The sequence below is a fragment of the Armigeres subalbatus genome, chromosome 2 (assembly GCF_024139115.2).
Source record: "Armigeres subalbatus isolate Guangzhou_Male chromosome 2, GZ_Asu_2, whole genome shotgun sequence".
In the NCBI taxonomy this organism is placed as follows: Eukaryota; Metazoa; Arthropoda; class Insecta; order Diptera; family Culicidae; genus Armigeres; species Armigeres subalbatus.
Window position 1 is genome coordinate 218,956,189 of NC_085140.1, and position 26,631 is coordinate 218,982,819.

The 26,631-nt window shown below is 41.2% G+C and overlaps 1 protein-coding gene across 1 annotated transcript in view; it reads left to right on the plus strand.

The window, feature by feature from the left end:
- LOC134211682 (putative phosphatidate phosphatase) overlaps window positions 1–21,067 on the plus strand; it is a 116,131-nt gene extending 95,064 nt beyond the window's left edge. Inside the window, exons 3-7 of the mRNA XM_062688811.1 lie at window positions 643–749; window positions 823–867; window positions 17,851–18,051; window positions 20,252–20,431; window positions 20,495–21,067. Of these exons, the coding sequence (XP_062544795.1) occupies window positions 643–749; window positions 823–867; window positions 17,851–18,051; window positions 20,252–20,431; window positions 20,495–20,785 (824 nt within the window). The 3' untranslated portion in view covers window positions 20,786–21,067. The remainder of the gene's footprint in view (window positions 1–642; window positions 750–822; window positions 868–17,850; window positions 18,052–20,251; window positions 20,432–20,494) is intronic.
- The last annotated feature ends 5,564 nt before the right edge of the window (window positions 21,068–26,631 follow it).

The window sequence follows — 26,631 nt, forward strand, 5'->3', positions numbered from 1 at the left end:
TGATAAGGGGCTGTTCATATACCACGTAGACAGTTTAGGGGGAGGGGGTATGGCGGATGTCCACGGTTCATACAAATTGTTGAAAATTTGTATTATCAATTGTCCATGCTGGGGAAGGGGGACGGGTCAATAATACCTACCTGGTTCCTTATCAAAAGGGCTGATGTTATATTCATTCATCAATATTTGCCAATTAAAACAACCTTCTGTTTGAATTTCCTTCCACAAGCAATTAACTCTAGGTGCATATTGGTTTTCGGATTAATTTATGACTCTCGAAAACTCATTCCCATCACAGGCATTCCAGACAAAATTTATGACCATGTTCGAAATACAAACCGAATTGCCCTCGCTACCTGGTCCCCTTTTCTCATTTGTATTTACTACCGGTCGGCATAGTAAGGTCGGCTTCTCTTATATTTATATGACACAGTTTAACTAAGCCGTCGGGTTGACGAGACAATGAAGCACTTATTCGTGTGGGCCACAAACAACCCGCCACGTCAAATATTGATAGTAGATAAGCTCAAGACACTTTGCGGCAACCTGCTGCCACTATAATTCGTCGCGCCGGTAAACAGTTCTTACTAGAAAAGCAAATTTTAACAACACATGTTCCTTTCTCCCATTTTCCACTTACAGTTGGTTTCCCGATTTTGATCTTTTTCCTCGCCGGACAGCCTTACGAACGAGGGTTTTTCTGCGACGATGAATCACTCATGCACCCGTTCCACGATTCGACCGTCACGGTAGGTTAATTGAGCAGTAATCGTGTTTCCACATTCAGTTAATTTGACTTCTTTATTTCTATACATCCTCAAGAATTGGATGCTGTACATCATTGGCATAGCAGTGCCCATATTAGTGGTAAGTAACAGAAAACGATGAATCCTTCACATTTTATTTCACTAATCTAATGGAACCCATAAGTGGCAAGGCAAAGATAGTTAATCGTCAACGAGTACTCCAACTAACCAATATTGAACGTAACATTATCCACTGATAGGCGAGTCACGTTACAACTCCGATGGTGGCACAGCAAAATGCGAATAGCCTTAGATAAAGCGGATCACGACTTCCCATAACCGATGCATGACGCATGGTTTTAGACCAATGATTCCCAACTCTATAATCATGACTCACTCATCTCTCCCAGCTTCTCATAGCGGTACCAACATTTTTTCTATATTCAGAGTCAATCAGTCATTCTATGTGCCTAAATTATGCTTTACAAATTCCATGAAATTCATATAAAATTGAGAACAATGAATATTAAAAACTTAAAATTTTCCGAATAAAAAATGTTGTAGCAGGTTGTATCCGAGACACGACCACCAATTGGGTTACGTAAAGTGTAAATTATTTTACTTTAAAACGATGGAACTGTTTACAAGCGCTAGTAAGCTGCTGTGACCATTGTCGATGCCATCGTTGCGATTGTAATTCAGTCATCAAGTGGATATATTTTGCTTTTTTTTCTTTTGTATGACATAGTGGAACCCCAAAGAAAATTCACCCAAAAAATCGGTATGAATCGACCGATTGTCACACCCTCGCTTATATGAATTTAACACAGGCATTGACCGATCAATTCCCGAATAAAAATGTACCATTGGATCAATAGTTGGATCAATCAATTGACTTACCACATAATGTACAATATACTACAGAATATTGTTTTTTTATAGTTGCACACATCGTATCCATACTGCGGATACTAAAGCCTGTCCACGTTAAATTTCGGACACGTGGATAATGTCCATGTGATTTGTCGCCATTTAATGAATTTGGATGAAAGCTGAAACATGCTGAAAGCATCACATGAAATGTAGAGATTCATCTGTTATAAAAATGGATCGTGTCAGTGGTCTGTGAAATTTTTGAAAATTCGCGTTGGAAGATCGGTGTCCGAGATTTAACGTGGACAGGCTTTATACGGTAACATATTACTCTAATGTGACTATACTTTAGATTGTTGTTGTTTCGTTTAAGAACAGAAGATTTAATCATTAAACCACTTTCGAAAAAAAAAAATCTTTATTTTTCTTCGGCGCGGTCGGAATACAAAAGCGTCTGACCATTAGGTGGACCAGCAACGTCTCGAGACTGGAGGATACGCGGAGGATGAATCGGTGGGCGATGGGCACGAGTAACAGCGCCGGCGGCAAGACAACCCACCACGGTTGCCGCATGCAACTATCTTGGTTACCATCAGCAGATCACCAAAGACGACCTACACGAGTTGCTCAAAAGCCACTACGCATTGGAAGAATCGGTGGTGGCGATACCGCAGGAAACAGCAAAGGAGAAACGTGCTCGGGGAATATTGGAGCGTACAACGAAACGAGTCGGTGATCGCTTTGAAACTGGACTGCTGTGGAAGACAGACGATCCACGGTTCCCGGACAGCTTCCCAATGGCCCTGCGAAGGATGAAGCAGCTGGAGAACAAACTCGGCAAAAATCCAGTGCTGCATGAAAACGTTTGCTATCAAATTGAGGAGTACCAGCTGAAAGGGTACGCACATATCAGCAACTCGGCGCAGTTTGTGAAGAATCGGAACTTAGAGGAGCTTACCGCACATTATCCGGAAGCATCGGCCGCGATCATCCATCGCCATTACGTCGACGCCTATTTGGACAGCGTTGATACTGTGGAAGCGGTCGTTAAGCTGGCGCAGGAGGTTAGATTGGTTCACAAGAAAGCATGATTCGAGATCCGGAACTGGGTGTCTAACTCGCCTGCGTTTCTACGGAATCTGGGAGAGGAATAGGCAGGTACACTTCTGCCGGGACAAGCAAACATCGAATAAGAGAGTTTTGAGAGTAATTTGGGACCTGAATGCGTATGAGTTTTCGTTCTCGACAATGCACCGCGAAGAGTTGCACCCGTACCTGCTGGTAGGAAAACGACCAACAAAACGGCTTGTCGCAAGTTTTGTGATGGGGTTTTTCGATCCTCTAGGGTTGCTGTCGCCGTTCACCATCCACGGCAAAATCCTCATTCAGCATCTCTGGCGCTCCATCTGTGGATGGGATGAAGAAATCGATGAAAATTTCTGGGCGTTGTGGTAGCGGTGGATAAATCTCTTGCCGGAGGTTGAAACTATCCGGATTCCTCGCTATCATCTCGGAGGCGCCAGTTTCGCCGAAATCGATGTGCTGGAAATTCACATCTTCACCGATGCCAGCGAACACGGATATGGTTACGCAGCCTGTTTGCGAGCGGTTATTGAGGGAAAGTGTCCCCGATAAGGGGTAGTCGATTTCCCGTTTGGAGCTGATAGGTGCCGCTCTAGGGGCGTGAATGAGCCAGACAATTCTGAGCATGCATTCGTACCAGATCGCCCGCACAGTTTTCAGGACGGATTCCCGCACCGTGTGTAGTTGCCTTAACTCGGATCAACATCGCTACAAGCAATTCGTTGCATTTCGAGTCGGCGAGATTCAGGAGTTGACGAAAGTGCCAGACTGGCGATGGAATCCGACCAAGCTGAACATCGCAGACGTGCTGACGAAGTGGGGTCAAGGCCCGCCGTTACTAAGTGAGGGAGAATGATTTTGCAGACCCTCGTTCCTATTTCAGCCGCAAGATATGTGGCCAACGCATGAAGTAGTATTCGAAGAGACCAACGAAGAAGCTCGGGGTGTCATGCACGGGGCGATCAACGTTGAACCAATATCCAGCTGGGCGAAGCTACTGCGAGTGACAGCGATCGTAGTACGCTTTATCACCAACTATTCATATCAACCAATTATTCCATATCGAGTTGCAGAGAGTTTACTGTATCTTTGTCAAACATGCGATAGCAAAATCAATATTTTTTCTACTAATTTATGAAATTAATTCTGTCAGCATTATTTTTTTTGGTAGACTAGACACGAGCCACTTATTTCAATTATTAAATTAGCTGTCATTAAAATATCATTTACGGTGTGCACTACATCGGAATAGTGGTTGAGAATCTCTGCCACAGAAGCATTGAGGCCTTCCGCACAAATCCCCAGCCGGCTTAGCGCACTTTAGCAGCCGGTAAAGCGACCCGCCTTACATAGACACAGACAGGCAGACAGACAGCTCTTGTAATGAAGCCGAGCCAGAAGTGCCTGCTTCGAGCTGCTTCCTAACTAATCCCCTCCCGGGAGATGCACTTTCTCGTATTCCGACAGTTTTCTTCCTCTAATCGGCATCTTCACGCTTTAACGTCACTTTTATCGGCGAAGAAGAACAAATGAAAGCTGAAAATAAATAAACACGACTCATTAAAGAAGTATGTGCTAAGTGAGCCGCATGCGAGATGCCTCTGGAAGATGCGGGCGACTGCAGTACAATCGCCGGGGTGGCTAACAGTTCGGGTCAAAAGTCGCAGAATAGAATGAGTTGTCCGATGAAAACTGAATTAATGGGTGGGGGCAAAGTTCAAATTCTGTGTATCGTTATGATCGCTTTGCAATTTTTTTGATAGCACAGAGAATCTTTATCGTAATCGCTCTCAACCTTTGGGGACTCGCAATGTTGTAAAAAGTATATAACCCATCGAGAAAATAAAAAAAAACATATAAAGTTTAAAACAAAAGCTCGCAAAAAAAAAAACTTGCATATCGTTTGCAATAAAGATTGGACCATGCTGCATGCGAGTCCTAAAAGGTTAATATCAAACTCTGGGTTTATTTTGTTTAAGTATTACTTTTTTTTCATATGTTGTATCAAATATGTATATGATTTTGAATTAAAGAAAGATGAAACATGTTATAATGATGTATAAGTATACTAACAGGTTGTCGTCGAAAAGTTTAAAATAATAATACTTTGATTTCCTTACCTCTTCCTTACCTTCCTCTACGTACGGTTTGTAAAGCACCATTCTTCAAAAAAATGAAAAAAAACACATCATGTGAAGCGTTTTGAATGGATTTATTGAAAAGTCATGTTAACTGATGATTTTGCTACTGATTCATTGTATACTATTTTCCCCTATTTTACTCAAACGAAACAAACCGCAACTGTTCTTGGAAGCATATTTCATTGCCTATCTACGGATATTACCAAGAATCTTCAAAATAATAAAAAAAAACTCCGGTCCCAATTTTTTGTCACTTTGGTACGATTCTTTTTAATTTTATTGCTCTTCCATACGGTTAATATAGCACTTTATAGGAGGTAACATTTTCGCTATACACACGAGATCCTTTATACAAGCTTGCATCTTCCTCGTGTTGAGCACGCTTGATTATCGTCGGATTCGACTGATCCTCCCGGATGATTTATAGTGCAACCGAAAGCAAAATGCCTTCCGCCCGGTGTCCGCAGTCCCCTGTGATCGCACTCCGCAGCGCTAATGATAGGACCGGCGATAGTGGCACAATCGTTTGTTATAATTCCTTCGGCGAGATGCAGTTTGTTTCCCTGCTGGCTGGTCCCGTGCACAGCGAAGAGAAGATGAAACGCGCCCGACATGTGTTTGTGCTTGCTGTTTGCTGTATTTTTTTTACGATAAAGACCGTGCCTCTGCAACACATTACTACATAAATCCTTTTGAGCCGGCTTTGAAGCGTGCTTTCCAAAATCCGGCCAGTGTCTGTGAACCGCATGAATGAGACGATTTCAGTATGCCTTTATGCTCAAATAATCCGTCAAAACAAACATGGTGCTACTAGCTAAATAAATCCAAATAGATCTGATAGCAAATGCGGTGCTCCGTGGAATTCCGCTTCTAAACCATATTTATTTATCCGTGGGATCGTCAGCAGATTTGTTCTCCATGAAAGAGGATGAAGATGGAATCAACCGTTTAATTGAATAACATTCATCGACCGGGTCATAAGAGCATGAGTTCATGAACCCTCTGTGCTGGATCTGAGCTAACGAATGCAGGCTCACGACGATATGTTGATCATGATGCAGTTGAAACGATAACATCGAGAACGTCTTATAAGTGCTGAAACACATAATTACCCAGGAGAAAGTTGCAACTATGGCCGTTATGGAAACTTATCTAGTCATAAATTAAACTTGAAAGTGACATTGAAAATAATTCTGACATAGAACTCGTGCTTCATAATCTAGCTTTGCGACTCTGCTAAATATTTTATTGAGTGTCATATTTAAGTTTTATTGAAGTTTAATTCGGGAATTTTTATTTTATTTGAATTTTTTACGAAAAAATCTTGGGAACATGATTTTCCATTAGAAATACCTTTGTATTTCCCCGTAGACTAAAAAGTATTGTTCTTGGTGGAATCGACAAAACAAACTGGTATGTTACGATACTTTGATTCGATTATTGTTACGAATTAAATATCGATAGTTTGAAGAATTGGAACGTCTTTACTTATAACTTCAGTGAGAAATAAGAAATGAGGAACGAGAAATGAGACATCTTATCATTTCGCATTTCTCACTTCTTATATATCACTTCTCATTTCTTGTCTCTCACTTCTTAAACATCATGAATCACTTTTCACATTCACTATTTTCGGCCATAGAACCCATTCGGTAAAAAAACATTTACGACCGCATGGTTGAGTCGAATGACATTTTCGGCCGTTTGGCCATATGACTCATGGCGTTGTGTGCCAAATATGCATATGTCCAAGAGATGTTTTTGGACAAATGAATTTCTGCCAGGTAAGTTGTTTGTTTGGATGGTTTGTTCTGCCAAACAACTTCCAAACAACTTTTATTTTAGGGGGGTCACGTAGCGTAGATGGCTATACGTTCGCCTTACAAGCGAATGGTCATGGGTTGGATTCCCAGCCCCTCCATCAAACCCTCGTCAGTCGTTGGATATGCAGCCTATACGGTGGCGTATTGGGGAGCGCTCCTATCGTTACGACTGCCTGATGACGACTGACGAATTGTTCTTCTCGGAGGCATTCCTCCACCGTACCTGGATAAATGGCAACCGAACAATGCGCAACGATCATTGAATTCACGACACGGACAAATGGACACAATGGACTCACGGTGAGATGGACCAGCAACGACAACAACAATGAATAATGGAAAATCTAAAAATAGATTCTGTGTGGATTCTGGCAGCAGAATAAATAGATTTCGGCACAGTAGCGGTTAAGTAACACAAGGTGCCTACTAAATAAAGAAAGGAATAAAACAAAAATTAAGTTTATTTTACATTATTTTGTTTTGAATCTTCAGAAGTAGGTACTGTTGCTCAATCATTTGATTCTTTTAGAATCATTCAAAGTCTTTCTGAATAATTCTGATTAAATCATCCACTGTAAAAACGACGGCAGGAAAAAAATTATTTATAATAAATCAACTGAACAAAGTTGAGTTGAAGACAGTTTCGAACCAAGGGAAATTTGGTCGGCTTTAAGGCTAGATCTAAGGTCCCCACGTACTTTAACGTTAGTTCACACATCAGGAAGTTGTCTGCAAATTTCGCTCCCATGTGTGTGGACGAGATTTATAAGATTCCGTTATGAAAAATTAGAAATTCAGCTCGATTTAAAATATGTACAATCCGGCGGAAATCTCCGAGAATCCGAGCTATAAACCAGGCTATAAATTGGCCAGGTTTTTTTTCTCCTTTCCGCGACGAAATTGCTTGAGTCCCGCTTTTTTTGGGAGCACATGGGAACAAAATCAATTGACAAAATTCCCGAAGTGTGAGGCTATTTTTAGCGTCATTGAAAATCAATTTCGATCAAAAAGGAATTGAATAGATTCGTGTTTTGACTATTGTTTGTTATTTTCAAATGTTCAGAATTGGAAAAGTTTTTGATATTGGTGAATAACAATACCTTAATGCATATCTTAGAGTAGATTAAAAAAAAAATCCCCATTTTTTTATATTGGAAGATGCGTAATTTTCTTTTCCCCCTTGTTTTTGTCTGCTTCCCATTGAAAAATTTGTAATATTTGTAGTTCAGTATTTTTCCACAACTAACTTAATACAATAGAAAGTTATGTTGCTGAATGAGTCACTCTAAAATATTTCTAATTTCTCACAAGGAAAATGAAAATTAAGCCCATACATTTTGGAATTTCCACAGCTCTTGAATTTTATCACAAGGTTTTTTGACTTGTCCCGTTTTTTCACCGAAATGATTTGGTCAGCCTACGATAGAGACTTATTCACACAGAAATCATTGTGAATCAAATTTCATTAAAATTCAAATAACAATTTTGTTGATTTTTCACATGATTAATTTAATTCAGACCTATTTAAACATGCAGTTTATTTTTTTTTTCAAATATAAAATTTTAATATGATATTACAAGCATGATCTGGAGGAAAGCACACTGTTGCAAAAATGTGAATTCCACCATCAGTATGCGTTTTTACCCACACATGCTCAAATTCATTGAATTTGGTAGAATCTATGAGCACCGAATTAAGTTTTGAAGAGATTGCGATGAGGGAGGTGTTATTTGCCAGACATTCTTTGCGCTAATACGAGACCTCGGTCATATCTAAAAACATTATTTATTTTATTTATTTATTCTTGTCTTCGTCTTGAATTTATAAATTCCACAGACTGATTTCTATACTAAGGGTCTGTCTCATTTGGAGAATTAAACTGAAAATAAACTTAAAAGTGACATTTCAATAATTATCGAATAACCCTGCTCGCAGAGCATGATTACTTTTGACAGATATCGAATCATTTTGCATCGATGTCTTATAGGAATTGCTGGGTAGCGGAATGGTAGTCCGAAGCACCTTCTTTCCCCGCAAAAATATCCACAAAGCCACATGGATATCACCTAACCAAGAAACGGAAAACCAAATCGATCACGTTCTAATCGACGGTAAATTCTTCTCCGACATCCGCACTTACCACAGTGCGAATATTGAATACGACCACTACCTCGTTGCAGTATGCCTGCGCTCAAAACTCTCGACGGTGTACAACACGCGTCGAAGTCGGACGCCGCGGCTTAACATTGGGCGACTACAAGACGGTAGACTAGCCCAAGAATACGCGCAGCAGCTGGAAGTGGCACTTCCAACGGAAGAGCAGCTAGGCGCAGCGTCTCTTGAAGATGGCTGGAGAGATATTCGATCCGCCATTGGAAGCACCGCAACCGCTGCACTAGGGACGGTGCCCCCGGATCAGAAAAAACGACTGGTATGACGGCGAATGTGAGCAGTTAGTGGAAGAGAAGAATGCAGCATGGGCGAGATTGCTGCAACACCGCACGAGGGCGAACGAGGCACGATATAAACAGGCGCGGAACAGACAAAACTCGACTTTCCGGAGGAAAAAGCGCCAGCAGGAAGATCGAGACCGTGAAGAAACGGAGCAACTGTACCGCGCTAATAACACACGAAAGTTCTATGAGAAGTTAAACCGTTCACGTAAGGGCCACGTGCCACAGCCTGATATGTGTAAGGACATAAACGGGAACCTTCTTACGAACGAGCGTGAGGTGATCCAAAGGTGGCGGCAGCACTACGAAGAGCACCTGAATGGCGATGTGGCAGACGAAGATGGCGGTATGGTGATGGACCTGGGAGAACGCGCGCAGGACATAATTCTACCGGCTCCGGATCTCCAGGAAATCCAGGAGGAGATTGGCCGGCTGAAGAACAACAAAGCCCCTGGGGTTGACCAACTACCAGGAGAGCTATTTAAACACGGTGGTGAGGCACTGGCTAGAGCGCTGCACTGGGTCATTACCAAGATTTGGGAGGAGGAAGTTTTGCCGCAGGAGTGGATGGAAGGTGTCGTGTGTCCCATCTACAAAAGGGCGATAAGCTGGATTGTAGCAACTACCGCGCAATCACATTGCTGAACGCCGCCTACAAGGTACTCTCCCAAATTTTATGCCGTCGACTAGCACCAACTGCAAGGGAGTTCGTGGGGCAGTACCAGGCGGGTTTTATGGGCGAACGCTCCACCACGGACCAGGTGTTCGCCATTCGCCAAGTACTGCAGAAATGCCGCGAATACAACGTGCCCACACATCATCTATTCATCGACTTCAAAGCCGCATATGATACAATCGATCGGGACCAGCTATGGCAGCTAATGCACGAACACGGATTTCCGGATAAACTGACACGATTGATCAAAGCGACGATGGATCGGGTGATGTGCGTAGTTCGAGTTTCAGGGGCATTCTCGAGTCCTTCGAAACCCGCAGAGGGTTACGGCAAGGTGATGGTCTTTCGTGTTTGCTATTCAACATCGCTTTGGAAGGGTAATACGAAGAGCAGGGATTAACACGAGTGGTACAATTTTCAATAAGTCCGTCCAGCTATTTGGTTTCGCCGACGACATAGATATTATGGCACGTAACTTTGAGAAGATGGAGGAAGCCTACATCAGACTGAAGAGGGAAGCTAAGCGGATCGGACTTGTCATCAACACGTCGAAGACGAAGTACATGATAGGCAGAGGTTCAAGAGAAGACAATGTGAGCCACCCACCGCGAGTTTGCATTGGTGGTGACGAAATCGAGGTGGTAGAAGAATTTGTGTACTTGGGCTCACTGGTGACTGCCGAAAATGACACCAGCAGAGAAATTCGGAGACGCATAGTGGCTGGAAATCGTACGTACTTTGGACTCCGCAAGACGCTCCGATCGAATAGAGTTCGCCGCCGTACCAAACTGACAATCTACAAAACGCTAATTAGACCGGTAGTCCTCTACGGACACGAGACCTGGACGATGCTCGTGGAGGACCAACGCGCACTTGGAGTTTTCGAAAGGAAAGTGCTGCGTACCATCTGTAATTGGGGTGCAGATGGCGGACGGTACGTGGAGGAGGCGAATGAACCACGAATTGCATCAGCTGTTGGGAGAACCATCCATCGGTCACACCGCGAAAATCGGACGACTGCGATGGGCCGGGCACGTAGCCAGAATGTCGGACAGTAACCCGGTGAAAATGGTTCTCGACAACGATCCGACGGGCACAAGAAGGCGAGGTGCGCAGCGGGCAAGGTGGATCGATCAGGTGGAAGATGACTTGCGGACCCTCCGTAGACTGCGTGGTTGGCGACGTGTAGCCATGGACCGAGCCGAATGGAGAAGACTCTTATATACCGCACAGGCCAGTTCGGCCTTAGTCTGAATAAATAAATAATAATAAATAATATCGATGGAAAATGATTCGATATCTGTCAAAAGTAATCTTGCTCTGCGAGCAGGGTTATTTGATAATTATTGAAATGTCACTTTTAAGTTTAATTTCCGTTTAATTATCCAATTGAGACAGACCCTAAGTTTCTAATTCTACTTTTAAACACGGACGTTGACACATTAAAATCAAAAACATCACTAACATTATTAAAAAGTCTAACACAATTGTCAAGTGGGTTGTTATAACCGTAGGTAGTTCTATGTCTTCTAACAAGGAAAAGGTTTCTCGCGCGGAGCTGACGAGAAGGTGCATAAAAATTGATGTTTCTCAAGAGTGAAGGGCTATCTACGTTATTCACGATGAGATCAAACATGAAAAGTCTAGCAAGTTTTTTTGCCTAAGCCCCAAGCTGCTGGTCTAGAGCCAACGGCAGTTTCCGGAGTGGGCACACAAGACCTCTTTTCTCCCGGGTCCCAGGGCGTTGCTTAGAAGGGAGAGTTTTCGGTGGGGTGGTCCTAAATAAAAAAAATATTGCGTTACCTTTTAGGTTGTTTATTCGCGGGCTACGGGCGGTGGTAATGTGCAGCGGTCAGTCCAGGGGTCGGTGACAGGGCGACTCCGCGGACCGGTAGATTTGGTGGCGTCTGAATGGCGGCTTGACGACGGCCGGATGGTGTCTTCAACTGACCGTGGCACGCCAGAACGGATTTCACGACTGCTGAACGGCGGCCAATTTGTGGCCGATCGAGGTATAATGACGGCGTGAAGTAGCGTGGGCGGGCAGGAGGGAGCTTGGTAGCCGTTGAATGGCGGCACGTTAACGGTTGGCTAGTGGCTTGTCGGAGAACGGCGATGGCTTGCGGTTGGCAGCTTCGTAGTCGCGGAATCGGGGCTCGATGACGGCCGGATGGTGTCTTCACCTGACACGGATAACTGAGAAGGCCGTAGCGCAAATCGGCAGTGGCGCGTCAGAACGGGTTTGACGACGGCTGAACGGCGGCCAATTGATGGCCGAACGAAGGGTAGTGATGGCGTGAAGTAACGTGGGCGGACAGGAGTGAGCTTGCGAGCCGCTGAATGGCGGCACGTTGACGGTTGGTTGGTGGCTGGCCGAAGAACCACGATGGCTTGCAGGAATTTACTTTGCTGCGGCAGAATGGCGGCTCGATGACCGATTCGGATAACGGCGATAGCTGGCAAAACCTTTTGCGACAGCGGAATGGCGAACTGCTGAGCGGCGCCGATGACGAGGAAACCGATCGAAATGGTCTACAATCGCGGTGGTTGCTTGGGTTGTGGCGTAACTACCTTTCCCGATGAACCGCGGCTTTTTGCACCCGGAGCAAAGTCTCCGAAAATAGTTTTTGGGGTTTTCCGCGTGGATTTCCAGAATTCAATTATCTTTATCAAAAAGACGTCCGCACTCTCGACACTGCTCACGAACACTCTGCTTCACATTTTTCTACCTCCCACCAGTCCAACTACTAGCTGTAGGAGAAACCCATTCTCCACCCGGTTCTCACTCTCGCTACATCCGCCCACCCTGCTACCACGGTTCCACTTTGTATCCAGTGTTTGGTAACCCACGTCGCCGCAGCCAAGCGAACGATTTTTAAATTGATCGTTAATAGCTAATATAATAATTTGTTCCCTACGACCCCACAAAACTTGTCAAACAGTTACCGTTCGGTAACAGTATAAAGCCTTCAGAGCGTGAACATCCGTGAAACCGTATATAAATTCCAGTGCCGCGAATGCTTTTGCTGTTGTCGTACTAACGTGCTCATTGAATCTAAGTTTATTGTCTATAATTACACCCAAATCACGGATAGTTTGAACTCGATCCAGGGCAACCGAGTTGACGCAATATTCAAACTCAGTTTGAAATTGGTGGCGTGAAAACGAAATAACCTTACATTTGCCAACGTTCAGTTCCATTCCATTTCCGATGCACCATAGCTGAAGCTCGTCAATATCAGCTTGAAGGGCACAGCAGTCAAGATACGATGAGATTACTTTGTAAATTTTGAGATCATCGGCATAGAGCAACAGATGCTATTTTAAACGGTAGCACAAATCGTTCACGAAGAGAATGAACAACAAAGGTCCCAGAACGCTGCCTTGAGGGACGCCTGATGTGATGGCAATAGTGCGAGAACGTGATCCATTTATGTTGACAAACGCCTTTCTTCCACTCAGATAAGACTGTAGCCATCCGGTGAGCCATTCGGGTAATCCAAGGTGTCGGAATTTGGCTATTGCGAGATCATGAGGAACCTTGTCGAACGCCTTCGAAAAATCAAAATTTATGGCATCCACTTGTCGACGACTTTCAATTTCCGTAGAGAGATTATTCACAAAGGTCATTAGATTGGTTGTTGTCGAGCGCTTTTTAACAAAACCGTGCTGCATATCTGATATCAGCGGAAGAGAAGCTGTGTACAAAACGCTGTGAACCAGACCTTCAAACACCTTGGCCAGGCAACATAATATCGAAATACCTCTATAGTTTTCCACAGCATGATTATCACCAGCCTTGAAGATCGGAGTAATGGAGGATAGTTTCCATGCTATTGGAAAAGTGCTCTCATTAATAGATCTATTGAAGATAAGCGTTAATGGCAACAGCAAATAAGGAGCACATTCTTTTAAAAACAGCGGTGGTAGATTGTCCACACCAGATCCTTTCGACGCGTCGAGATTCAGCAAAGCTGACAAAATATCCCTCTGGTTCACTACTAAGGATGGGCAATTCATGTCGAAAGCCGGGCCTGTGCTTATACGAGTCGGAGAGAAAGTTGTTGGAGCAGTGCTGTATACACTCTCGAAAAAAATCCGCAAACAGATTCGCAACTTCTTCTGGTGAGTCAGCAACGGCGTCGTTGAAAGCCATTTCGGCAGGAATACGGTTTGTGCTTTTTCTGCTTTTGATATAGGACCAGAATGAAGCAGGATTTTCTTTTGCAGATGTCTCTAATCGAACAATGTAACTACGGAAAGCAATTTCCTGGCTATTACTGTATTGCGATTCGAGAGAGCGAAGACTGTTCAAATTCTCATTCGTTCGGGAACGGAAGTAGCGTTTACGCAACTTACGGATAACGTTCCGGAGATGTTGTAATTCCGGTGTCCACCAAGGTTGTCGGTAAGCAGCTCGTCTTCTCCTTTTGAGCGGAACATGGGTCTGCAGAATATCGAATATTTTTTCGTAGAAAATACATACCATGGAATCGGTGTCTGTAGCATGAATCATTTCCGTCCAATCCACGCTCGACATTGCGCTATTCAAGTCAGAAAAATTACATCGCCGGAAGTCGAAATCAAAGCTATCGGAGTGGACAAGATCCCTAGCGTGCTGCACACAGTTGTCATTGACCTCGATATGAAGAACGAACGGTTTGTGATGATTGTCCATTTTAAGAAGTGGTGTCGTCGGATCTCTACAAAACTTCTTCGCTTTTAACGCTTTTTGACCAACTTGTTTCAGTGATTTTTTATGTATTTCGTTCATTTTAAAAGCACTTTTCATTCGATTGAAGTTCTGACAGTATACAAGTACTTCAGCTGACTGTGCGTTTGATGAAGTTTTTGGTAGTTCGTCAATAATAACATTACAATTTTCTACGACTTCCCTCAATGAGTGCGTTAAGTTGACCGGCAGTACTATTTGTTGGTCGCATTCTGCATCTCCCGACTACGTCAATTCCTTTAAAAATCCGTCTGTTGGCAGGAGCACGAAGTACAGTGATTTGTAAATGAGCTCCTTAGCGCATATGACAGAGCATTTTTTACTTGATAAATTTTCTAAAAAGCGTTCAGTGTACGGACAATTTTCAACGGACAATTCAGTTTTGGAACTTTTTGAAGTAAATTATTTTAATAAATTAAAATTATTAAATTATTGTAAATTATTGAGCGTACTTTTTGATATTTCGAGTATTGACAAAACAAAGGGGAATAAATCAATGGTGCAGCAAGTCTGGCAAGGTATTATCCGAGCAGACGAAAATAACTCAATGATATCAAATATTAATAAGATAGCAAAATAAAATATGGACATGATTGATAAAAGATCAGACGACAATACCAATATTTTGCTCTAAAACATCATGAGGTGATCAAGTTATGCTATTTGTAAGAAGTGATCAATATCATGTACCATTAGGTTGTTCTTGTCCATAGCATATCTTGTTATTTGAATGATATTTCAGTGCAAATTTTTGATATTGTTGCCTGTGCTTTTATTTCTTATATCAATCAAGTACCTATCATGTTTTGTTATTCTGTTTATGGCTTCTGCCTGGGTATGGATTTTTATAACTATTTTTTTATATGCGCGACACAGTGTATGCAAAGCAACACATCGAAATCGAGGTCAATTTCGGAGAATAATCCAACGAATGATGAAGCTACCAGATAAGACGCCCAAGCGCTTTTACGTTCCGCGCAAAATATTGAAGATGTAAACAATAATGTCATTTTTATTGCTTTGATAACCCATTCTAACTTTCAACTTTTGTTAGTAATTTTAGGAGCCCGTATGTCTATGCTTGGAAGGAAGTCCTAAAATAAAAGGTTATCATTTGACTGACAACGCGTCGAAGCGGCGCTATCCAGTTCATTGAGAAGAAAGTGGAATTAAGAATAACAACGCTTATAATAAGGCTGCGCTGCTACAGACATGCGTCTAATTGAATTCATTAAGCTAATATAGGTCTCGGAGAATTGTATGCGTCCGGTCATAATTTCTTCAATAATTCAGACAAGCAGTGGAATTCTTTGTATATTGCTTCTACACACTACGAATAAAGTAATAAAATATGTAACTGATTTTTATAATTCAAGCATCTTTGCTTTCATTCTTTACTTCTCGTATGAAGGCACAAAAGCCTCAATGTTTATTTTTTGAAAAACTATATTATAGAATCTATATATATATAAAAATATATACAACTTTAACCAATAATTCAAAGAAAATTTATATGAAGAAAGATACAACCTACGGCAACATGTTACGGTACTTCAACCGCAATTCCTCGTTGCGAAATGAACTGTTTGAATAAAACGTGCCTATGAATATCATTAACCCTTCCCGAGAGGATTCTGTAAACTCACCATCATGAATTTGCTCTATAGGTCGGCCGATGGTGCATTGGTTGAAAAAAAAAAACAAATTACTCACGTTCTTCTGCCCGGATTTAGCCAGTGAGCTTTGTCACATGAAAGCGTGGGCTATGTGGCGGGTGCTGATAATCAACTCATTGTACAAACTCAGACAATTTATCATTGGATTAGGCGTGCTCCATCGGAGTATATCTTTCGTTTTGAGAAGTTTATTAACGAAGTGAAATGTGGGCACCATTCGTTGTCGCCAGTTGATCCTGGCTTGCGGTGAGCATGCGAGGTTGTTTATTGTTATCCAGCTAAAAGTAATGATTCTTAACTTTTCTACGCCCATCAGACAGCCAATTCTTGCAGCAATGGGACCATTCCTGCGCGCAGCACACTCTATTGTAACCCACGGCTACAAAGCTGTGCCGTGACGCCTGGCGTTGCGTAGCGTTATTTGTATACAGGGATATGAAAGTATGGCATGTAATTTATTACTGTCAAGCGTTGTAAATCAAGATCGGAATGCAAACACTCAACCGCTTAAGATTATAATCAATGCTGGAAATTTTTCCTTGCTCACACTTATAGGAAGGGTTCCTGAATTTATGATTCAAGTCTGCCTGATCAGACTTTATGACTGTTTTGATTGTTTCGGAATTTCCAAAACAAAAGTTATCTTGAATGAAAAAACCTCTCAAAATTACGACTGCGATAGAGGCTGGACAAAAAGCTAGGAACTATCCAAATTTTAACAAAATACAAATGATCAAGATTCCATAAAATATCAACCAATGTCTTTGATTCTGGGAGCGTTCGAAAAGCATGCTCAGAAATGTAGTGTAAAAGATTTCGTAAACGAATTGGAATGCTATGGTCTTCAAAAACCATGAAGCTTGATATTGGTATAAATGAAAAAAATCACTTTTAAAATACCCTAAAATGTTCCGGAATATCGCCGGTACCCGGTGATCTAAACATGCTTTTGAACCAGTTTTCTAGATAAATCTTCCTATTGAATGCTGTCAGAACCAAAGAGATCGGTTGATTTTCCAAGGGGTTATGGGTTTTGAATTTAGATAGTTTAAAAGTTTACCAGGCTCGACCATTTTGTCCGCCCTAGTCAACATATTTTTAACCCTTTGACCAATCAGAAAGCTCTAAGGCTCTAAGCTCTTTAATCATGTTATGTTTTATTTCCGAGCATGCTATAAAAGATCGTTTTTTGGAGTGGTCCTACAGCCTTAAATACACTTAGTGTAGGAAAAGCAAAGCGTATAATATCGTCATAAACAAGGCAAACAATACAAATGTTCAAAGGAGACTAAATCTAAAGAAATGAAATATTACAAACATGTCACCAACCTGGTACCGAGAAAAATGCAGAAATAATGCGATATGATCAATTCAATTAAAAAATCAGCGTGAACTGTCGCAGATTATGCACGCCCTTGCTCTTGCATTTTACGTACGGTTTCCTCCGCGCAAACTCCACACACTCAGAATTGGTTACATCGCGGTATGTCATATTAATCTCATTCATCATTGAATTTCCGCTTTCCTCTCAGACACACTGGATATAAGCTCAACTAGCAATGAGGGGTCCGGTCCACACCAACTGTTCGGGCATTTCAACGTACTCAACCAACTCATGTTCCCTCTTTCTATCCATTTCGCTGCAGATACTTGGAACAGAGCTGGTCCGATCGCACGTGAAAAAATCGAATGCACAGCCGCTGAAGGTATACAACATCGAAATCCCCTACTGGATCGTGGAAGCATACAAATCGATCGGAATGTTCGGTTTTGGAGCCGCCTGTAGCCAGCTGTTGACCGACGTGGGGAAGTACACCATCGGTCGGTTGCGACCACATTTCTTTGATGTAAGTAGATTTCCTCGGGAGGACAACGTTGGGCTACAAAACATTGGAGACAAACAAACACATATGACATAAATTTTATCTCATTGATTTATAGAAGGCGGAACATAAACAATACTTCGTAGTATATCAACTTTTTTATTGAATTAAATTGAGCGGTTTGGATGTTTTGTTTCAATGCAATATACAATTGAAAATCCAAACTAGGGGAGCTGTTCCATTTTATATCTTACTGAACATATTCATCTCATCACAAACAAAGAAATACAGCACCAATCTTGTCGCTTTTTTTTTTTGCTAACATGCGTGCTGACTGCTAAACAATCACAAAAACAAGAAACAATTCAAACTCCTATTCATTGCTTTGTTTTTGATGGGATGAATATGGAGGCTATGAGACAAAGTGTCGAATTTCTTCTTCTTCTTCTTATTGGCATTACATCCCCCACTGGGACATTGCCGCCTCGCTGCTTAGTGTGCATTCAGCACTTCCACAGTTATTAACCGCGAGGTTTCTAAGCCAAGTTACCATTTTTGCAATCGTATATCATGAGGCTAACACGATGATACTTTTATGACTAGGGAAGTAGAGACAATTTCCAAACCGAAAGTTGTCTAGACCGGCACCGGGAATCGAAAACAGTCACCCTCAGCATGGTTTTGCTTTATAGCCGCGCATCTTACCGCTAGGCTAGACTTACCGTTTAGCAAAGGCTAATGTTCAATTTGCTCTCAGTTTCTTCAGCCAATGATTTAATACGACTTCTGCTTGACGCAATTTTTTTTTTTTTGTAAATTCGACTTCACAAACTATGTGACTATATACCCGGGTAGAGGTGAATAACAAACAAATAACATAATAATAACAAAATTTGCTATGATATCAGATTTATTTATTCTTATGTTATTCATAAATAACATGTGGGCCCTCCTTAGCCGTGCAGTAAGATGCGCGGCTACAAAGCAATACCATGCTGAGGGTGGCTGGGTTCGATTCCCGGTGCCGGTCTAGGCAATTTTCGGATTGGAAATTGTCTCGACTTCCCTGGGCATAAAAGTATCATCGTGTAGAAGAAAACAACAAAATAATATCAAATTTTACTATTAATTTATGAATAACTGAATAGCAAAATCTGCTATTAGTTTGTTTGATATAGTTGCTAAAATAGCAAAAATAATAACAGACATTGCTCTAGCAAATTACTCATAAATAACTCATTTTGCTATTATAATAACAAACCAATAGCAAAATATTTGAAGAAAAGAAAATATCAAAATCAGTTATTATTGGTATGTTGAAAATGCAAATGATAAATGAATAACAAACTTTGCTATGATTGCAAAATGTGTTCTTCATTTATTGTTCTGCTCCTTCTTACAATAACATATAAATAACTTATTTTACTATTATAACAAAATTTGTTGTTGGAATGTTATTTTATGTTATTTATGAATAACATAAGAATGACTAAATCTGATATCATAGCAAAATTTGTTATTATTATGTTATTTGTTTGTTATTCACCTCTACCCGGGAATCCCATTTATTTCCACCACTTAACAGATACGTATTTCGACCTCAACAGTAAGGTCGTCTTCAGTGTCTCGTACTTTACTCGACTTAGTCGGACTTAGTCGAGTCAAGTACGAGACACTGAGGACGATCTTACTGTTGAGGTCGAAATACGTATCTGTCAAGGTACAATTAAGTGGTGGAAATAAATGGGATTGTACAAACTCGTCTTATGACAAGTGAAGAGAAAATGCAGAGCCATTGAAAGACAAGAAGGTATTGGCGATTGATCAGAAAAATTATAAGAGAATGAATTGACACAAATACTTCGCTCCATTAAATTTCTGCACGCAAAGGTTTTTTGCCCTTATTTGAGAGGTTTTCAGCCCAAAACCGGCTCACCTCTAAACACGCAAAGGTTTTTTAGTTTTGATATCAGAGAAGTATTCAAACAATTACAACCAAAATCAAGATAATTTTTAAAAAATAAACAGCGCCGGAGATATACTCATTTCTAAAATGTATCACAACAATGCTAATGATTATATCATAATCTGAATGTGGTGTCATTTAGCTAAAGCATAGTAGTAGACAATATCTAACACTCAAATGATTCGAAATTACGCATTTCAGAGAAAAGAAAACAATGAAGAATGTAAAATCCAATATAACAAGCAATTTCATTTGTAGGTTTGCCAACCAATGATGCCTGATGGAACTACCTGTAGAGATCAGGTAAACCACAATCGTTACATCGTAGATTTCACTTGTACCAGTGCGAATTCCACGCCTCGTATGCTGAAAGAGATGCGCCTATCATTCCCGAGTGGTCATTCCAGTTTTTCGATGTACACCCTCATCTATTGTGCGGTAAGCTGATACTACATTTTGAAACCACCACCTCTGCTTCATTTCGAATGTTCTGTTTCACAGATTTATCTCCAATCGAGGATGAACTGGCGAGGATCGAAGCTGCTGAAGCACTTTCTACAGTTCCTGCTCATAATGTTGGCGTGGTACACGTGTTTGAGTCGCATTTCCGATTACAAACATCACTGGTCGGACGTACTAGCTGGAGCGGTTCTGGGTTCCACGGTGGCTATCGTTGTTTCGAACTACTGCTCCGATTTGTTCGACGCCCGAAGGAAACGCACATCTGCTCTACCCCAGACACGCTATGAGCTTGGCCAGAGTCATACTACTTCCAACGGAAACCAGCAATAGCTGATAGTAATAGGCATTACGTAGCATATGTGATTTTTAAAAACTATTGCCTTTCACGTCGACAGGGGCAATCGACCTACAAACTATATTTATTATATAGTGATGAACTAATTTATTTTACGTATGATAAAAGAAGAGACAGCTATTTATTGATTGAAACTGCTGCATCCTGTAAGATAAGATATTGTTTTAAGCAAAACTTCAAATCTTCCGTTTTGTTTTGTTTTATTGGCCACAGCTTAGCGTGCTACAAAATTGTATTAATAAAGAATTTAATTTTAACATACTGGACTAAATTACACTTCAATTAATACAGCCTCTTCCCTGAAAAACATAACCAAACTAAAGCGTTTAATGAGTAACGAGGGGAAGGGTTAAACGTCTAAACCAAAGTAACTTTTCGCGTTTTATTGCACTCTTTTTGTGCTTTTAAAGGCAGATAATAGGGACATACGATGGTTTCCAGTTGGCCTTGCGAGCAAAGGCGTATGATTGCCAATCCGGAGATGACAAGTTCAATTCTCGGTTTGGTCTACATGGATACCCAAATGTGGGTTGTTTTCATTAAAAACCTTTTTTACCCAAAAACCTAATTTTGCGTAAAATGGCATTTCCACTACTAGGTAGTTTGCCTTTAATCCCATACAAACAATTTACCCAACGCTGAGTTCAGTTTACCCAAAGCAGACCTTATTCAACTCAAAATTGAGAATATTGAATTTAGTCAAATTTGGATTATGGTGCTGAGCAATAAATCAGTAAGGGGACGAGGGAGGATGGGTCTCCGGAATTTGTGACAGTTTGTCACAGGGGAGTCCCGGCTTTGGTTGCGTTCATCCAGAAAAAACCTTGATTGCAGTTTAGCAACAATTTGTTTAACTTAAAAAATATTCATGCAAATAAGAGGTAATTCTCACTACCATTTTGACTCAAATCCCGAACATATTCCAAACACTGGCGTTTTATATAACGACCTAAACTAGAATGTTCCTCGGTTTTTCATATTGAGAACCAAGATTACAAACGAATTTATGGAAAGAAATGCACGAATAAAGTATTGTGCTATTGTACTGTGCGGTTGTCTTTTCTCTTTGCTGCAGGAAGTTTTTAATACTACCCGAAGCTATTTTAATTGCCACAGTGCTTCTCAGCGCTACCTACTGATCCCGTTGCTGATCTTCTGTTACCTACAACTATTGTCTGAGTCACACAACCCTTAAGACGATTTCATCGAGCAAGGACCTCGAAATCGTTCTCGAGAGTAAGCTTCGTTTTACTGAGCATGTCTCATTGTCTCAGTTACCATCGCTAATGCCAACACAATGCAATGCTTGGATTCTTGCGGCCTTAGACAAGTTCGATGATTGTACTTTGATTCGTAGCATACTCTAGTATGGAGTACACATCTGGGATCCGTATCACTCCGTTCACATTGACCACATTGGGAGAATACAGCAGCGCTTCCTCATCTACGCTTGGCGCCGCTAAACGATTTTATAATCTTAACTAGGTATGTAAGTGCAACTAATAAAGCGATATTTCAATTTTCTATATGTCATGTCAAACTGTCAAAACTGTCTGGAGTGTCTTCACTGGAGTGTATCTTCAGCGCACGTTCTCATGTGGCTCTGGCGTGCATTTTTTTGGCAGTTTAACATGACATGTGAAAAGACGGAGCTACTGTATCGCGCTAATAACACACGACAGTTCTAGGAGAAGTTGAACCGTTCACGTAAGGGCCACGAGCCACAGCCTGATATGTGTAAGGACACAAACGGGAACCTTCTTACGAACGAGCGTGGGGTGATCCAAAGGTGGCGGCAGCACTACGAAAAACACCTGAATGGCGATGTGTCTATGGTGATGGACTTGGGGAAACGCGCGCAGGACATAATTTTACCGGCTCCGGATGTCCAGGAAATTCAGAAGGAGATTGGCCGGCTGAAAAACAACAAAGCCCCTGGGGTTGACCAACTACCGGGAGAGCTATTTAAACACGGTGGTGAGGCACTGGCTAGAGCGCTGCACTAGGTCATTAGGGGCCGTACACATATTACGTAAGCACTTATGGGGGGAGGGGGGACCGTCATTTTCTTACGCACCATATAAATAAAAAATCAATTGTATGAAAAAAATCTTACATGGGGGGAGGGGAGGTCGAAAAACCCAGAAAAAATGCTTACGTAATATGTGTATGACCCCTTACCAAGATTTGGGAGGAGGAAGTTTTGCCGCAGGAGTGGATGGAAGGTGTCGTGTGTCCCATCTATAAAAAGGGCGATAACTGGATTGTAGCAACTAACGCGCAATCACATTGCTGAACGCCGCCTACAAGGTACTCTCCCAAATTTTATGCCGTCGACTAAAATTGCACCAATTGCAATGAAGATGAACTTCAGTACCAGGCGGGTTTTATGGGCGAACGCCTCACCACGGACCAGATATTCGCCAAATACTGCAGAGATGCCTCGAATACAACGAATCGACTTCAAAGTCGCATATGATACAAACGAGCGGGACCAGCTATGGCAGCTAATGCACGAACACGGATAAGGGGTAATACGAAGAGCAGGGATTAACACGAGTGGTACAATTTTTAATAAGTCCGTCTAGCTATTTGGCTTCGCCGACGACATAGATATTATGGCACGTAACTTTGAGAAGATGAAGAAAGCCTACATCAGACTGAAGAGGGGAGCTAAACGGATTGGACTAGTCATCAACACGTCGAAGACGAAGTACATGATAGAAAGAGGTTCAAGAGAAGATAATGTGAGCCACCCACCGCAAGTTTGCATCGGTGGTGGACGATGCTCATGGAGGACCAACGCGCACTTGGCGTTTTCGAAAGGAAAGTTCTGCGTACCATCTATGGTGGGGTGCAGATGGCGGACGGTACGTGGAGGAGGCGAATGAACCACGAGTGGCATGAGCTGCTGGGAGAACCATCCATCGTTCACACCGCGAAAATCGGACGACTGCGGTGGGCCGGGCACGTAGCCAGAATGCCGGACAGTAACCCGGTTAAAATGCGTTAGACTTCGTGGTTGGCGACGTGTAGACATGGACCGAGCCGAATGGAGAAGACTCTTATATACCGGACAGGTCACTTCGGCCTTAGTCTGATTAAATAAATAATAATACATGACATATGTAATACATGACATGTAGATTGAAGGTAAAATGTGTTTGTTGTCCTTGCATGTATATAAATTGAAGTTAGGTATAAGGCATTTCATTATTTGCGTTAAACTTAATTCTATTTTTACGATAGTGATTTTCAGTACGCAACAATGACCTTTAAAGAATTCAAATATCCCTCTATTAGTTGCGATTATTTAGCTAAGATTATAAAATCATTTAGATTAAGTAATATCAAAGAGCAGATTCTTTGCACTGAGTGTAGGACAATACCTTACCGTTCTTTAGTTCTCGAATAGATTTTCTTGCTTCGTCTAACATTGGTGGTTCCAATACTTTCCCATCATCCTCAATACTGATTCTGTTTGTGCCCTCTGTGTCCGATTGTCCATTCAACAATAACTCAAGGAACTCTTTCCACCAGCAGCCACCCCTACTCGGTCAGTCAACAGATTTCCGGGGCTGTGATTGATCATATGCGGCACTAGAACTAGGACAACACTGGCCAATTTGTAACTGGTTCAGACTACCCTGGGAAAGTGACATCGGGTCAGAGTTTTCGTTTTCGAGAAAATTGTCGTATCTATGCGTATTCCTGACACATTCTTGATCTGCAGCCAACATCAAATGTATGTTCAACATATCTTTGAAAAATCCGGGTCCCGGAGCATCTCCGGTGTTCTTGTACCGATCGGTGTCTCCAAGGACAAGAGACTAGAAAAAAATCTGCCTTTGATTATTTCGGTTTTATGAAAATAGAATTATATAGAATTATTAATTATCCTATAACGAGCACTTAAGGTGAATCGCGTTAGAATCCAATTTCAAACTTCAAGGTTTCAGTAGTACACATCTCCAAAATTAAGAAGAAGGAAACAGTGAAAACCACTTTTTGAACGTTACTCCGTTGCAACATGCACTTAAAAATGAATGTCAGATTTGCTGATCGCCAATTAATTGACATTTGTTTCGACAAAACGAGAGGTGAGCGGTGAAGGCTGGGTCGGCCATTGCAAGTCTGCCATTCTCGGACCTTGTTGTGATTGTCCTTCAGCACCTTGTCTACTTTGATGGTCTTTAAAACACATGAATGGAAACCTATTAAAGAATAAGTTATTTCCATTTATATGAAACACATAAAAACATATAAAATCATATGAAACACTTCGACGAAATATCTCCACAAACAAAAAAATGTGCGGAATAGAGTCCTTGAGGATGCGAAGCATGGTAGGGGAACAGGTGGTAAAATGAACACTGAAAATGACTTGCGTTGAAATCACGAGGATAATTTGCTAGTTTTATCACTTGGTTCAGCAATTTAACTCATATTCTTATTGCACTGAACAATTTTTTCGCTAATAAACATTGTTTTATATAGTTTTCAATCGAAATAAAAAAACATCGAAATTTCGTATGTACAAAAATAGTGCGGGTAAAATGAACACTGCCTGGTGGTAAAATGAACATAGCTTCTAAAAACCCTTTTGAAACATTTAATTTTCTTTTTTTAACTCTAGCACTGTATATATATAACTAGTTAAGATTATGAGAGCCTTTTGAAAAATCTGGTACAACTTTTGAAAAGCTCCTAATTATCAATATAATAAAAAGAAGAAAAAAAGTTTTGAATTATCAGTTATTTTTTAAATTAAATTTACATATTCAAAGTTTTTTCTTGGTTATTTGATATGGTTCGTTTCTTGAACTTCCGCTTCACAATTGCACAACTTTTATCATAAATTTGTGAAAGTGTTCTTTTTACCCCTATACGTGCCTTGTGATAAATAACTCTTCCTCTAACTATGCAAACCAATAATTTTACCTATTTACCCCTGCAACATCTTTGTGAAGGTTGTCCAATTTGCCGCTGTGGTTAGAACAGGTTTGAATCAATGTTATTATGAATTTATTAAGAATTAAAGCTTGCGGAAAAATGGTTAAAAATTACATCAGACCCTATTTTTACGGTCTCGTTTGATATTTTGGATAGTAATAGCTATTCGTTCGGTCTCAAAAACCAAAATATTAGCTCATTTTATTTCGAGGAAAACGTGTGCATGATTAACATACGCCTAAATAGTGTTTTAATATAAATATAGCCAACTGTTCATTTTACCACCTCTTACTCTATACCAGTACAGTAACAGTTCGCTAACTGGGCGCTTTTTAACTGGACTGTTTTTTAACTGGGCGTTCGCTAACTGGGCCCAGTTAAAAAGCATTTATCCGTCAAAAAACAACAAAAAAGACTCGGTGACGAGGGGATTCTGAAGGATATATTCTTTAAGCTTCATGTAAAACACGATCACAACAATGCATCGCGAATTTCCTAGTCAGCCCAGTTAAAAAGCGGAGTTCGTTAACTGGGCTGGTGTTTTAGCCCAGTTAGCGAAGGGTTGCTGTATATCGGTACTTTAACTTCTTCTAATACATCATGAAGCACAACACGATAACACGATAAGTACTACAAAACATAGAATTCCATGCACGCGCGCCTTAATATATGTAATGATAAACGACATCATCCACTCACGGTTTATAGCCGCATAAAAAGCATCCGCAGCATAGCCGTTATTATAACAAACAAGCAAAGCTTATAGTCGTCTCACGAAGAGCAGAAAAGCTCAGAATGGCTTAATAATCGTCATCAGCCTGATCAAATGAAAACTTCATCATAAGTCGTCAGTTTTAACTCTGCGCTC